Here is a 17,226-nt window from a genome sequence, read left to right as displayed (position 1 = left end):
TTGAATTTTTTAGAATATTTAGCACTATTTCACAAACATGCGTCAACACCGAAGACTTTCTATAACTTTCTCAGTCAGTTATCCAGAAACATGCCAGCATCTGATTTTTGGATTTCCTGTAAAGATACTTATCTAGGATCTAGAGACTCTGAGAACCGGACGCATCTTATGTAGTACCCACATTATAGATAAAAGCGCTACCTGGTACAAAATCTAGAAATATTTGCTTACCGTTCGATTGCCCAGATTCTTGACGCGACAGTGGAGCAAAACGGTGTTGCCGACCAGACCCGTTATATTGTAGTTTATGGTCGTATCGAAAGATGGTCCAGTTTCGGGAGTGGGCCACTCTTGCAGAAAATCACGGAACTTCTTCGAGCTCACGCTTTGTTCGGCGCCTGTAAAGAAGTCCGCCTTGAAAAACTCACCAAAGTGTTGTACGTACACAGAAAACTACTTAAGTAACGCACACGGATATTGGAAATCAATTTTTTATTGCTAATTGGGTCTAAATTATTTTATTTACATTTTTTTGTAGAACTATTTATTTATTATTATGTATAGTTTTGTTTTTAAGGATTGCAGAGTGGACTGGCTCAAGTAACTTTGACACTGTGAAGCAAGCAATAAACTGAACTAACGAAAACTACTTCCTTTTTAGAAAGTATTATTGCTAATGTTAAAACACGTTCTTTGCATGAGAAAATTGGATCTATTTGCTCGTCTCTATGTTGTGTGAACTAGTATTACCAATTATTGAATCTTGAATCATTAGCGAAGAAGCTAAACCATGAAGAGAATGTGGCTCCATACTTCACTTTATCTATTACCATGAGGCAAAAAATTATAAAATAATTGTAAATAAATTATAAAATAATTTTTTGTTTCAACATTTATTAGGAACTGAGAAAGTCAAAATACCATCCGTGTTTTAGATGTATGCGAAAATATCCGACCGCTCTCAACCCGTGACTAAAGTCTCAGCTATAGTGTTTAGTAAAAGTGACATTTTGCGCAAGCGGTTTGAGCGGAAACGACTGTAAACTTTGAATTTTAAAAGGCACACCGACTCTATATTTTTGTATTTTGGAGATTTATTATATGCAGAAAGGTACATTATTGCCAATCTATTTCATTTATTTTTTTAATTGTAATTTTGATTATTGACATATTGATATTGATTATAGCTGGCAGTGTCCACAATTTACACCACGGTAATAAATAAATAATAAGCAATAATAAAGCAATAAATACATTTTCATAAAAATAAAATTTTAACCTAGTTATTGTTTATTTCGTTCTATTGATTTGAACTATTTTGACCAACAGTTAATTTAAGAATAACTTTTAAAAGTTAGAGAGAGATCCAAACAATTTTGTGTCAAATTTAATTTTCATTTTAACCCGAAGATCTGTAAAACATTTTATGCTCCGCGCGGGAAATAGTAAGTAAATAAATAAATGAAAAGAAAACAATTACTACTTGCTCTTTTCAGTGTAATAAAGACATTTCCTTTTGGTTTTAAAGCCAAGGCGCTTAAACTTCAGAAATTCCGTTCGAAGGAGACATCGTGTAGTGTACGCAGCATACGAAACACCGAAGTTTTATCGGGCAATTTTATTTTACGGCGGAAATAAGTTTTAAATTAAAATTTTAGAAATCTCGGAAGGGTATTCGGCTCCGAGTTGTAAAAGACTCATTTTCCGGAGCGAACTATCAGGCAATCCACACACACACAAAGGACAATTAGACCATCGCCTTTAAGAAATTTGGAGCTTAACGCTTATCCCGTTGTACACGGTACTCGTCAAGTGTTTTAATATTTGCATTGGATGATAAGAAAAAAGTCCATCGCACGTAAGTCCATTTTGCTCTATCTATTTTAGAAATTGGGGTTTCCTGTTAATGCAAATACGAGTTTTAAGGTCAGCACCAAACTGTACCGTAAACAATACACTAGTAGGTTTCGAACCTGATTCATTGTTCAGATTCAGCGACACCTGCAGTACAGTTTTAACGCATTGAATGTGAAAACGTCATTTTAAAAATAATGGCAAGCGAAAGCTTCAAAAAAAGAAATACTGAATGCCAATAAGTAAGGGGAGCGAATTTTGGTTCGTTTTGGTTCCATTTTAAAAGGGAAACTTCAACCTCGTCTTGACTTTTGAGATGCATACTGTAATATCTGTTATACCACTTTAGATATTTTAATGACATTTGGCATATATTTAAGGAATGTGACCATGTTTATTTTGGCAGACATGGATGGTATGCCACTGATTAAAATTAAAATTATTCTTACAATCTCCAATCATTTTTAAAGAAATTTAATCGAAGTTCGAATAAAAATTACGTAAGCTTTGAGATGTATTTTTGAAATCTTTATAATTATTTCTTATCATTGAAGTAGGTGTCTGTAAGGATTACTAATTCCGTTGTCAAGGCGGTTGTTTGAAAATTGTTTAAAATCAGTTTTTATACTCAGTTTTTCTCGTCTTATTAATTTCTTCTTCTTTCTGGTCGAGTTTACTAATGAAGATTGGCATGTGTGCATTTTATGTATGGTTTCGCTGATGGCAGTGAGCCGGAAGCTAGGCAATTATATCCAGAGCGCTTTCTTAATAGAGTCATACCAGAGATTTTCATATGTGTATAGAAGGTTGACTGAAACATGTACTTTGAGGGGGAATAATCATTTAAAAGGGACCCATCGGACTGTAAGAACTCCTGAAATTGAAGAAGCAGTTTAAAACTCCATTGATGAATTCCCGAACTCAATACTGGAAGCACTGGAAATAATCTGAATACCTCCCACGTCTTGGTTTGGAAAATTTTGCACAATTTTCTGTTGTACCATCCAACGAGTGTCAGCTTTGGTTTCCGGAGATTTTCCCTTGCTTGTTAATTTTTATCAATGTTTTTGGACAAAATAGTGAATTATCTCTTGTATGACCAAGAAATACTATTTACAGATTAAACTAACTTTTCCAGAAATGCAATCAGAAATTTCATGAGGACCCCCATACAGTTGTTGAATTTAAACATCAAGAACAGTTTTCGGAATTATTGGAAAATTTTGAAAGAAGAAGCACCATGTTTAAAATTATGAACACAATAAACACTTTAATGTTGCAATAAGAGGGTATTTAAATAACACCTTAGCTTCAAACATGGCCCAAGATTTAAATAGTTTCAACTTTTCCTTATGGGCACATCTTACAGGTCTGGTTTATCACGCTGTAGAAGAGCTGAAGAATCGAAAAGCTACCTGCGGTTTACTAAGAAACACTGGTGTATCCTTGAAGGTGAGGGATACTTTCAGAAACTTATCTAGTTTCTATGTTCTACTTTTTTCAAAAAAGTTGTTATTAATTTAATTTTTCAAAGAAACTTCCACAGGCTACTCTAATACTTTTTACAAAACTTCTGGATTCCTCCTGCGTCGGTTTTTGCTGAGTCGAAATTGCTGACGTTTCGCCAATCATCCTGTTGGCTTCTTCAGAGATTGACTGAAACCGGCTCGTATTTTACTCTGTACCTGCTTATATATATATATATATATATATATATATATATATATATATATATATATATATATATATATATATATATATATATATATATATGGCAGTGTTCGAAGTGTTTTCGGAGCGCGAGCATTGAAGATGCCAAGTGAGATTTTGGCGAAACGTCTGCAGGATTCCAGTCGGATGCAGGATTTGCAGGATTCCAGTCGGATGCAGGATTTGCAGGATTCCAGTCGGATGCAGGATTCCAGTCGGAGTTCAACGAGCGAACGGATGATGTCCCGGAGTGTAGTGTCATCATATATATATATATATATATATATATATATATATATATATATATATATATATATATATATATATATATATATATATATATATTGTTTGAGAGGGGCGCTAACGAGGGGCATAACCACCGACTCGGATAACTGATTTTATAGTTTATAGATTTCTATAGACTCTCGGATTTGTCGTTAGTAGAAGAACTGATTACATGCAAGAACTTTACTTTTATCGCATAAAATTTTATGTCCGGTTTCATGAGTGTGTTCGGTAACAGCTGATGAGTTTATTTGTCTTAGTCGTAAGGCTCTTTCGTGTTCTTTGAGCCTAGTTGATATTTTTCGTCCGGTTTTTCCAATGTATTCTTTGCCGCATATGCATGGAATGCCGTAAGCTCCTGGCATCCCAAATGGAATTTTGTCTTTGACGGACCGAAGATGAGAGATTTTTTGACAAGTGGTAAATCTGGTTTTGACGTTATACTTCTTTAGAACTTTTGATAAGTGGTCAGAGATATTTTGCATGTAAGGAAGGACCACAATGGCAAGTCTAGGATTGCTTTCGGGCTCATTGCTATTGAAAGGTTGTTGTGAAGCGTATTTTTTGATGGAACGCTTAATATCTTTAATGTGGAAATTATTAGAGAGAAGAGCAGAGCTAAGGTGTTTTAATTCTGTTTTCAGTGACTCGGGCTGAGATAGTTTTACTGCTCTGTAAACAAGAGAGTTGAAAACCGATGATTTTTGGGCAGGATGGTGATATGACCATGCATTAGGGTAAAAAACACTTATATTCAAGGTATACTGTTAAAAACTTGAATCCTTGAATATAACGCATATTAATTTAACTATGTCTCCCATCTATTATATAATATGAAAAAAAAAACATAATATTCTACCAAAAAAGGAGACGAGTTTATATAGTTGCAATACATTAATGAATCTGCGTATTTGACTTACGATAAATTTAAGTTGCAATTTAGCATCAACAAGCCATTTAGTTAATTTTTTTTAAAAGATTTTAATTTTATTTTATTTTTCATTTCTAGAGGTAGTGCGTTATAAATTTTTTGATCAGTACAAAATTAATTTTTTTGTCCAACAGATAAATGCATTTTTTTAAAGTTAAATTTTTTTCAAGTTTAAAGCGTGTTTCGTACTAGTGAGTTTTTGAATTAACCAAGAAGTTATTTATTATTAGGAACAAAAGGGATGATTTATAATATAATTTTTCTTATCTAAAGTATTTAAAATTGAGTAAAAATTAAGTCAGATCGATATCGCAGATTAAAGGGGCTGAAGAATTGTGTGATAGGCAGCACCCCAACCAATTATTCCATAAGATATAAATGATTTTAGCAGTGAACAACGAGTAGAAAGAAGTAATTGCTTACCAGATATTTTAGTAAGTTGCCGGAATAAATACATTAAGGATCGTAACTTTTTCACTAACTGTTCGACATGGAAGTTCCACTTGAGTCAATATGAATAGGTAACATGCTCAGCACGTAAAGACCAGCAACTATTTTATTAAGTTTATTGTTTGCAGGTAGTTGATCATTATAATTTGGTAAAAGGGCAAATATTGTGTTTTATCTAAGTAAATGATTGTCAACCCGCTGTGACATAAGTTGCAATTCCGAACTAATGCGGTTCTAGACTTTGTCCCAATGTTACCTTCATCAAACAAAACTGTATCATCAGCAAAACAGATGATTTTACATGAAACATCAATAGTTAATTTATGTATATAAGGAAAAATATGGATCCTAGGACTGTATCCTGTGCAATTCATAGGTTACAGTTCTCGGCTTACTGAAACAATTATTAATCTCTGCCATTAGTTGTTGATCTTTTATGTAACTTTCAATTAGTAAGTGAGCAGGTGCTCTTATATTAGCTGAATATAGTTTAGTCAAAAGCCGCGAGTGGCTTACAGTATCAAATGCTTTTGCTAACTGCAGCACATGGTCTTGAATTATCTATGCGTCTATGAATATTTGACAATAGCATAGCAATGGCATCATTAGTTGACCTGTTATCAGTAAAACCAGACTGGCAATTAGATGTTATATCGCTTTTAGTAAAAAAGGCTTATTAATTCTCAAAAACATTTTTTCTCCCTTTTTATAAATGGGTTTTAATAAAGCATTCTTGAAATGAGAGGGGCACTTACTTGTTGTAAACATTTGGCTAATAATTTGGCAGACTGGCTTTATGATATGGACATGATTTTTTTTCAATACAGAAGATGTATTTTTGTCAAACCCTGACGCCGAATCAGATTTTAAGGATGAAATTATATTTCTTATTTCATCTTTTACACCAGGGCTAAGAAAAATAGGACATTTATTGGTATATTGTTTTTGAATATTTCTTGGACCATCTTCTCACCCACAGTGACATAATGTTCACTGAAAAGCTAGATAATTCTATGTATATTTCTTTCGGGTGACGTATTTTCGTTTAAAACTTCTTGAACGGCACTAGTTTTATTTTTACATTTGTTGGTGTATTCGCTAAGTGTTTCCCATAATTTTTTGCTATTGTTTATGTTTTTATTGTTATTTTTTTATTTTTATTACAATTATGAATTGTACTGTTCTATTTTATATTTTATATATTTTATTATATTTTTTATTATTTATCTTGTTTGTGGGCTGTTATGGTATTTCGTTAAAACTATTAATATAAAAAGAACAGTATTCTTTTTTTTCTTCTGAAATTAACTAAACATTGGATATTTTGTTTTAAATAAATATTTTATTTTTCACAAAAAAAGTTCTCGGTTTAACCAGCGCAGTGGCGACCTAATTAACCAAAATATTAATTGTTCGTAGACAGTCAGTTGCACGCCACTGATTTCCTTTTAAAAAAAATTCCGTTTGCATTCATTTATGAGCAGATTTGATTTCCTTTTTTTTTTAGTCCGTCGTGCGGTTTCCACTTAAAAATAAAAACTAATTTCTCTGCATGCTGATTGAAAAGAATCAAGACATTAAATTTCTTTGGAATGAATGTCATCGATTGGGGTGCACAAAATAAGGCCTTCTGATACACAGTAAATGGGTGCCAAATTTCTTTAAAAAATCTAAAGTGGTATTGCAGATGTTAAAAAAATACATTTTATTTTTGAAAAATTTACCGCCCTGTATCTCAAAATTTAAGACGTTTAGGACATATGTTTACATGAAGTTTTGGTTAGTTTTATTCTTGAACTGGACCCAAAATTCGACCCTTTATTATTGACATTCAATTGGAAAACACCCTGTACATACTATGAGTAGCCATAGCAGTTCCAGAAAAACTTATGCCAATGATAGACTTCGATGAAGAGGAAACTACGACGCTACAAATGGAAGCGCAACAATCTATTCGCTATATTGCAACAAAAAGTTAGGAACTACAGCAACATTCGCTTTAATTCAACAATTTTTACATTACGGTAATGACTTACAATCTGTAAGATTTCTGTCTTTAAAAATCTGTTCCTATATTGTATATACATATTAACAATTAAAACACTGAAGAAACGGAATTTTGCGAATTATGGATAATATGGAATGTAGAGATATGGTGGAAAGCGGGGAACAAAAATATTTCATGGGAGTTAAGGCTACACAGGCTACTGTAATACTTTTTATAAAACTTCTGGATTTCTCCTCCGTCGGTTTTTGTTGAGTCGAACTAGCTAACGTTTTCTCAATCATCCTGTTGGCTTCTTCAGAGCTTGACTGAAACTTTCTCACATTTTACTCTATACCTGCTTATAGATTGTTTGAGTAGGGCGGAGCTAAATGAGGGGCATAAACACCATCTCGGATGACTGATTCCCATACTGTTGAGTCGGGGTCAATATTATTTGGTTTCGTGATTGTGTTAGGCAACTGCTGATGAGTTTATTTGTCTTAGTCGTAAGGTTCCTTCATGTTCTTTGAGGCTTCAATGTATTCTTTGCTGCATATGCATGGAATCCTGTAAACTCCTGTCATCTCAAATGGAATTTTGTCTTTGACGGATCGAAAATGTTTAGATATTTTTCCAAGTGGAAAATGTGATTCTGACGTTACATTTCTTTTGAACTTTTAATATGTGGTCAGTGATGTTTTGAATATAAGGAAGGACAACAGTGGCACGTGTGGCATTGCTTTGCGACGTTGTGGTGAAAAACTCTCTCAGTCCGAGTCATTGATCCCAGAACTAAAACACCTTGCCTCTGCGCTCTTCTCTCTAATAATTTCCATGTTAAAGATATTAAACATTCTATCACAAAATAAACTTCACCACAACCTTCCAATAGCAATGAAACCGAAAGCAATCCCACACTTGCCACTGTTATCCTTCCTTACCTACCTTACCTTCCTTAAAATATAACGTCAAAACCAGATTTACCACTTGCCCAAAAATCTCTCAACATCTTCGATCCGTCAAAAACGAAATTCATTTATATGCGACAAAGAATATATTGGAGAGACCGGAAGAAAAATATCAATTAGGATCAAACAACGTGAAAGAGCTTTAAGACTAAGGCAAGTTGCCGAACAATAACGGAACCGGTCAAAAAATTTTATGGGATAAAACTAAAATTCACCATGTACTCAATTCTTCTACCAACGAAAAATCCGAGGGTCTATTGAAATCATCCGGTCTCTGCAATGTATTCTTTGCCGCATATGCTTAGAATTCTGTAAACTCCTGGCATCTCAAATGGAATTTTGTCTATGACGGATCGAAGATGTTAAGATTTTTGACAAGTGGTAAATATTTGGTCAGTGACGTTTTCAATGTAAGGAAGGACAACAGTGGCAAATGTGGGATTGCTTTCGGACTCATTGTCATTGGAAGGTTGTGCTGAAGTGCATTTTGGACGGAACGCTTAATATCTTTAATGTGGAAATTATTTAGAGACAGGAGCAGAGATAATGTGTTTTAATTCTGGGTTCAGTGACTCGGGCTGAGATTGTTTTACGGTTTTGTGAACAAGAGCATAGGGTGTATGTCTAAGAAAATCTGCTAGGGATTCTTGACCATGAAGCCAAATAACAAAAGTATCATCGACGTAGCGTTTCCATAATTTTGGTTTTAGATGGAAGGTGTCAAGAGTTTTCCTTTCAAAAGCTTCCATACATAATGATGACTAGCGAACTCATAGCTGTTCCCGACGTTTGTTCAAAAATTTGACCGTTATAAGAAAAATATGTTCCAGGCAAGCAGTTTCCAATTAAGAAGATTTGGTGCCAGATTCTCGGATTTTAATATATCTGAAATGATGTTGAAAGTTTCATGAATAGGGATTCTAGGTCCTGATATTAATTTGCTTTCATGGCCACCGTAGCATTTCCTTTATCTGCTTTTAGGATTGCGATGTCGGGGTAAGATTTTAGAGATTTTAGGGCAATGCGTTCAAGCTTTGTAATATTAAATTTAGGAGGTGTTGATTTTTTAAGGATTTGTGGAGTGGAGTTTGTTTAGAATAGATTCGACATTTCAAATGATTTCCTCTATTTGAATAATACGCGGGACGAAGTTGGAACCTTTTGAAAGAACTTACATTCAAAATATCACCGACCACATCTCAGAAGTTCTAAAGAAATATAACGCTAAGGCCAAATTTACCACTTGTCCAAAAATTTGTCAACATCTTCAATCCGTCAAAGACAAAATTCCATTTGAGAGGAGTTTTCAGAAGAATGTATTGGACAGACTGGACGAAAAATATGAACTAGGTTCAAATAACATGAAATAGCCTTAATACTACGATAAATAAACTCAATAGCAGCTGCCGAACCCAATCACGAAACCGGACATAAAATTATATTCGATAAAACTAGAATTCTTGCATGTAATCAATTCTTCCACCAACAAAAAATTTGAAAGTCTATAGACATCTATAAGCAACTTAGGCCTTTACCTGTCACTAATATCGAAATCAGTTACCCGAGACGGTGTTTATGCCCTTCCTTTAGCTCCGTCCCCCTCAAATAATATACAAATAGGTACAGAGTAAAATGCGAGCCAGTTTCAATCAAGATCTGAAGAAGCCAATAGGATGATTAGCGAAACGTTAGCAAGTTCGACTCAACAAAAACCGACGCAGAAGTCAGGTAGTGGAAGTGTACAAAACTAAACGTATAGAAATGGTTGTACTCAAGACGTAGTTAGCGGGAAGTAGTAGCGATATAACAGAAAACTGAAGAGACGCAAAAGGTATGGGAGGGAGAAGTATTATGAAAGAAATGGATAAACAAGGGTATAGATTGGAAAGATTGGAATAAACCGTGAACTAACAACTCAATAAAATAAGCGCGATACAACGAAGTACACAAATAAGTGGAGAGGGATAGTATCCCCATGTACCTAAGTAGGGAAGAAATATTCGTAGAAAGTTGATTGCGAGATTTAAGGATCGCAATGAGGGGAGAAACGAAATAATTTCGGTTAGAAGATGAAGAGCTAAAGTTTAAATTATACAGGTAAGCCAAAGCAACCATATGTAGGGAGAGCGTGTGAAGAAAAAAAAAGGTAATGAAGAAAACAGAAAACAGATTGTTGTATTAATAATTATAACAAAATTTAATAGTTTGATATGTAAAGACTCTAAGTTCCGTGGGGCACATAAAGTTTGCTTAGTACTTCAATATTTGAAAATTTTCAGTCCGAATCAGAACGACTTGCTTCTAGAACAATCGAAGCTCACGCAACCGATTTGATCTTGAAAGGAACGAAACAGTCCCGTTCATCCGTGTGCAATAAATAATTGCAATTAATTACGTCAGATTTTATAAATTCAAATTCGAATCGCGAGATGGCGTCGCGTGCAGAAGCGTTCCGACATGCAAATGCAACATTCGAGCAAGACATTTAAGTTTTCGTTTCGACGATAGGGCACGGCTTTTCGTAGACGAGAGGCGCGTGCAAAAATTTCATTTCAACGAAAGCAATTCAGGACCGCCAGATCTACGATCTTTTTATGTCCGGTTCCGTTACTCGACGATTTACAGCCGGTTAAAACTAATTTTATTTTATTCGGCATTGACGGTAATGAATTATGGCCGCATAAAATGCATTTTTAAGTGCTCGCCGACTGCAGTTCTGCCAATTAGCGGGATTAGCATTTTGAGCGGGCGCAGGAAAGGGAAATTTCGGTATCATATTGGGTAAGTTAGTTATGTCTTGAAAAATATATAACCGGGAAGCATTTTAAGATGCTTTACCAACCCCCAGCACCATAAATAATAAATAATGTCGTCCCTATTTTCAATTACTCGCTAACCAGTTTAACACTAATAAAGAAAGTGTGTGAGAGATGTAACTCTAATCTTTATATGCTCTCAAGAAACTCAGATATTCAGTACAGTTTAAGACCAAATCTTAACATAAAAATACCTACACATCGACTGTCTCTTAAGGTAAATAGTCTCTTTGTCTTGACTTTAAAAATTTATAATAAATTGCCTATCGAACTGAAGGAGATAACTAGTCAAACAATATTCACTCTTAAAGACAAATTGCTACGCCTCGCCTATTACAATATTAAGGATTTTCTTTCTTGTGATACCTTTTAGTACATATTCGTTGTTCGTTTTTGTTTTTTTGTTTATATATTTGTTATTTATCTATCAGTATTACTTATTATTATTATTATTATTATTATTATTAATTTACTAATTATACTAAGGCAATGTTCAACACTTGTAAATTAAGTCTTATGGAAATAAAACTATCTTTATCTTTTGAATTTTGTGGGAAACGTAATGCAGTATTGCGAAAATACTAATCAAAACTTGTTCCTTTAGAAAAATCGATGAAACCGTATTTTTCGAAATGACCAGCGTCGTGAAAAAAATTATTTTTTGGCCTGTCTATTCTCTGTTCTCTGTCGACGCTTCATAAAAATGCGAAAAACTACCAAACAGTTTGAGCTAAAGTATTGAAATTTGGCTCCTTTTAATTAGCCCATGAGACACATTAGCCAATAGAAAATAGTCCCGATCAAGTCCCCGGTCCATCTTTTTTTCGCGATTTTCTTTTGTTTTTCCTACATTGTTATGGGACACGATAAGTATCCGAAAATTAAGTCCATTGACTTCAAATTCGTGAAGCAAATAGGGTTTGATCCCTCGACGAAACCTGTTGAAAGTACGGGGGCTGGGCTGTCGGGAACTATTTATAAAAATTAAATAACCACTTTCTACAAACTTCTGGATTCCTCCTGCTTCGGTTTTTACTGAGTCGAACTTGCTGCGCCAATAATCCTGTTAGCTTCTTCAGAGCTTGACCGAAACAAATGACAGATAAAGACCTGAGTCGCGGTTAGTTAGTTAGGTTGGTATAAAAATTGATTACATGGAAGAATTTTAGTTTTATCGAATAAAATTTTATGACCGGTTTCATGAGTGTGTTCGGCATTTGTCTTTGTTGTAAGGCTCTTTCGTGTTCTTTGAGTCTAGTTGATATTTTTCGTCAGGTCTCTCCGATGTATTCCTTGCCGCATATACATGGAATGCTGTAAACTCCTGGCATCTCAAATAGAATTTTGTCTTTGACCGAAGATGTTGAGAGATTTTTGGACACGTGCTTCCATAAATATATTCGCGATGACTGGTGATCGTGGAGAACCCATAGCTGTTCCCGACGTTTGTTCAAAAATTTGACCGTTATAGGAAAAATATGTTCCAGACAAGCATTTTTCGATTAAAGTGAAAAGGTTTGGTTCCAGTTTCTCGGATGTTAATATATCTGAAATGATGTTGAAACTTTTAGTAATAGGAACTTTGATTAAGAGGGATTCTACGTCGAAACTAACTAGAATTCAGTACGAAACTATCAGTTTTCCCTGTAAGTAGTTTTAATAAGGAAGATAGTCATTTTGCTAGACAATGTTGGAGAACCAGTGGTTCTGATAATAGGTCGAAAGGATGATCCTGGTTTGTGAATCTTTATGGGTCCGTACGAGGAATTTTAGCGTCATGGGGGGTGACAGATTTTTCCACCGAGTCTGCTAGAGAAGAAGCATTAACAACGGATTTAAGGTTGCTATCCATAGATGACGTAGGATCCTTTTTAAGTTGCCGATATGATCCAAAATATATCTTTTGTCTTCATGACCACCGTAGCATTTCCTTTATCTGCTTTTTGGATCACAATGTCTGGACTAGATTTTAGAGATTTTAGGGCAATGCGTTCAGGCTTTGCAATATTAGATTTAGGAGATTTTTATTTTTTAAGAATTTTTGCGGTTTCGAATTGAATTTCGTTCATTCAGGATAGACTCGACATTTAAAATGATTTCCTCTTTTGGGACAATATGTGGGGCAAAGACGAAGTTGGAACCTTTTGAAAGAACTGATTTTTCCATATGATACATTTATTATAGTGTTTGGTAGTTGAGAAGAGCTTCATGGTTTTCCTAGTGTTGATATTGATTTTTCAAATTTGAGAATGTGATTTTGGGTAGTAGATAAATGAAGAATTAAAGCTTTGTCATGTTTGAAATGATATCGAACTCGGATCGAGTCAAGATGGAGGCAATTTCAAGGTGTAGAGACAGAAGAGCCTTACGGGTACGATGAATTCTTTCTCGAAGTAAAGCGAAACTAGATTTGCGAAGAACTTTATAAGCGGATGAGGTTTTGACGTGATGGGATAGTTTAAGAAAATTGGGGATAAAGTTATGGTCTCTACAACGTAAAAAAAAGGTCAGTGTACAGAGTAATCTTACCAAACGTCAGCAAGTTCGACTCAGCAAAAACCGACGCAATAGGAATCCAGAAATTTTGTAAAAAGTATCACAGTAGCATGTGAAAGTTCTTTGCAAAACCGCGTTTGCAAAGAATTTTTTTTGTCAAACGCGGCTACAAACCAAAATCTAGAAATCATAAAGAATAATACTTTTTTAAAATGTACAGGATGCGTGGGCAATTTGCAAAAAACTAAAAAATGTGTTAATCTTTTAATGAAAATTTGTTATGACTAGAAAGCTGTGTTTTCGTCGTCCATTTCTTTGACAAGGACATACCGGCCGGATAAAAAGCTACAACTTTTTTATTTAACGTTTCCACATATTGCACAGGGTGTTTGAGATTTTTCGTAATATAATATAAAATATAAAACATAGTAGGTGTCTGAAATTTGCAGGTATCGACTTTAGATTTGGCAGTGCGGTAGAAGTTCATATCCACATTTATCACATATCCTTTGAAATTGCGGCCAAGCCTTTTTAAAAAATGTTTGAAATTTGTTTTGGCTTTTTTTGGCAATCACAAAAAAAATTTTTACAAAAGTATTATCCCGATCGGCAAAATTCTTGAATAGGGAAACGCGGTAGATCAGGGACTAAAACTTTTATCTCAGGCATTTTTTCGATTATATACAGGGTTTATTAGCCGGCAATCATAATTCCTGAAAAATATGACAATTTGCCTTGCACAGTTACGAAGGCCGCATCGGGAGCTACAATTTTTGTATTTACGGTTTTCATTCACACACGCTGCTGAGTGTCTAGAAGCGAACCCGTACCCTCATTGGGTACGGGTGCTCCAAGGAGAGTACAGTGCTCCAGCCGGAAAATTTATTGACACTTTAAAGAGTGAATAGAATGGTAAAGGTAACAAAAGCTAAATAGTTAAAGACTTGGTAGGCAGCAGGTAGCCGTCAAATCCTCTAACAAGTGTAACTGTGGGCAGTTCTCCAGAAGAACCAAAAATACGAACATCAACAGAATCACCAAATCGCTGGCCACTCATTTAAGTGAATTTAACCCTATATCCGCAAAGCGATGAGTGAAGAAAAAGCCGGTAGGTTAGCTACCACACTCTTCTTCTAGCAAACAACAGGAAAGAGTGGTGCGAATTATTTATTTCAGGAAAATATGTACATATTTATTACGCTGTCGGATTGAATTATTTCTTTATGGATAAAAAAAGTTATAGGTTTAAGGAGACCATTGATTAGGAAGTGAGTATTTGATAAATTAGTAATAACAACTAAATAAAGCGAATTAAATTACGACTTTCTTAGCCTGGTAGCCCTGCTGTAGATGTCAGAGCAAATCAGGTGTTCGCCGGTGAGACAGGAAGAAAGGAAATCGCTTAGAATTTAAAATGTAGACTCGGAACTACCGGATCCTATTCCACTATAATAACGATTCTACAGTGTTACAATATATTTTGAATATTACTTATAAAGTGACATTTTGCAGACCTAAATATATCTATCGCTTTCTCCGAGTGAATCCCTTGGCGTTGGGGTTTGAGATTGTGCTCAGTTAAAGAAATACCTTTGAATTTAAAATTAAAATAAAAAAAAACATTAAAACTTTTTCAAATAGGCAACTCTTATACTTGCTTTAACATGCTAAATAAAACCATTATAAAATGGTGTGCATAGTGTCGGAGCAGTTTCATCGGCTCTTCTTCTTTAACAATAGCCCCGTCAATAAAGGAAGCAATTTGGCCGAAAAAATTCGAGTTAGTCCCTGCTTAAACAACAAAAAGATTAAATAAAGGCGAAACGATGAAATTCTGTTTCTCGGAATGAAATTCCGATTGAGTTGCTCGGTCCTTTTGTGAAGAAATACTTCCAATAGTTTTCCGATATATATATAGACGTTGTTTACAAGAACGTTGAATGGAAGGGTCGAAAAAGGGAGAAGGAAAACACGCCGGTACATCCGATATTGAATATTTATTTCAACGGCGTTTAGCGCTTTGACGTTTAATTGGAATTTTTTGTTCGGGACTACCGACACCTACAGGAAATTTTAATTTGCGCGCAATTGATACGCCGCACACCGGATTTTATTTGCGACATAAAAAAACAGGCATACAATTAGAAAAGGAAATTAACTTTTCAATGAAACTTTGAACTTTTCGTCAAGAAGTTTGGTCAGCAAGTTCGATTTATCAACAATCGACGCGATCAGTAAAACAATAATTTTCGTTTGTTTTGACTTGTCGAAACACCATCACAGTGTTCTGGTTTTCATGAATTACACTCTTTTTTTACTTTTGAGAATTGTTACATGATTTTTTGGTGAAAGTGTCCCACAACCATTAACTTTGCAGAAAATAGGAACAAGTTCAAAATGGTTTATAGTGTTCCATCAGCTTCAATTTCAAGATTAAACTTTTATGGTGGATTGAGTTCGACGTTCTTTAGACTCTCGCATGACTTCTGTGACGATACACCGAAAGTCGCTTAAAAAAATCCAAATTGCAACAATTAATAGTTTACCGTAAGAGCGTATTCAACTGAGTAATAGGCATCTTGCTCCTACGGGTGTCGGGATGGCTCGGGACACAGTTCCCCCCTCCACAACTTCAACTTCGTGGGTTGGGGGGGAAGTTGAACATTGTTTAGCTCGACAACTGGTTATGCTGTTTCGGTTTCATTGATATCCCTAACGTTGAGGAACTTTTTATGGCAAGGGTAGCAGCAGGCAATAATCATTATCCCGTAAATCGAAGGACTTATAGCAGAGATTTCCGGTTGTTTCTGCAGGATTGAGGTCCTTATTGTATGAAGCTTGTCCAAGTTGACATCGTGATGTTAACATCTGGTTGGACTGGTAATTGGTAATTGACATCACCAAATTTGGATAGAAGTATCAGAAGTACCGGTTAATTTTTCACTTGCGCATACCCCTTGTCCAGACGATATCTTACAGTCAGTTGGTGCATCAAACAAATATGTAGCCGTCAGGCTGAGAGCCTCTTCTTGCAGACCAACTTAATTTCTTCTGATTGGATGACTCTGCACTTACTGCACTTACATAAAAAAAATAGTGCGACTCTGGTCATTTTCTACACAGACTGTTAGGTTGGCGAGGTGGTCCTACCAAATTTTTGGCTCCTTGCGAAACCAGAAATAACCAATAGGTTTCTGATGAAATGTCTCCCACAGGTTATCGATAAATCATTTTAAGCACTTGAACCTTTCACTCAAGAAGTTCCGATATTCCAATCGTAGATACGAAAAGTCTACGCATCGATTCGACATACTTCGGAACATCCTACTGACTGCGCCACTTTGCAAATTACAACAATTAGTAGTTTACCGTAAGAGCGGATTCAACTGACTAACTAATAAATAAGCGAAACGACAATCTTCTTCTTATGAATGTAGGAATAGCTCTTCCTTACTTTAAGTTTTTACTTTTGTCAGATGTATAATTTTTCATATTTTGATGTTGATACCGCTATAAGTTAAAAAGTCGAATTGTGTAAGTACATACAATGGAGGAAATATCGGATATTTTTGAATAATCCTTCGATGATGATGATTATGATGAACTTGTGGACATCCTAGATATTATAGATCCCCAGAAAAATCAACGTTATAAGATTTGCGACGATAATCCCACAGACGAGGTGTTTGTAGATAGGTTTTGAAAATCGAAACAATCAGCTCAGTTCAG

The 17,226-nt window shown here is 35.0% G+C and overlaps 1 protein-coding gene across 2 annotated transcripts in view; it reads right to left on the bottom strand.

The window, feature by feature from the left end:
* The window catches only part of LOC132702292 (zwei Ig domain protein zig-8), a 418,077-nt gene that overhangs the window by 165,859 nt on the left and 234,992 nt on the right, over positions 1 to 17,226 (bottom strand). For both annotated transcript variants that reach the window (XM_060670837.1, XM_060670838.1), the window contains one exon: positions 232 to 398. In XM_060670837.1, coding sequence (XP_060526820.1) covers positions 232 to 398 — 167 coding nt within the window. The remainder of the gene's footprint in view (positions 1 to 231; positions 399 to 17,226) is intronic.

This window comes from Cylas formicarius, unplaced genomic scaffold (assembly GCF_029955315.1).
Source record: "Cylas formicarius isolate icCylForm1 unplaced genomic scaffold, icCylForm1.1 PGA_scaffold_5__7_contigs__length_24384050, whole genome shotgun sequence".
In the NCBI taxonomy this organism is placed as follows: Eukaryota; Metazoa; Arthropoda; class Insecta; order Coleoptera; family Brentidae; genus Cylas; species Cylas formicarius.
The sequence above is the reverse complement of the archived record's forward strand: the minus strand, read 5'-3'. Positions and strand labels throughout refer to the sequence as shown.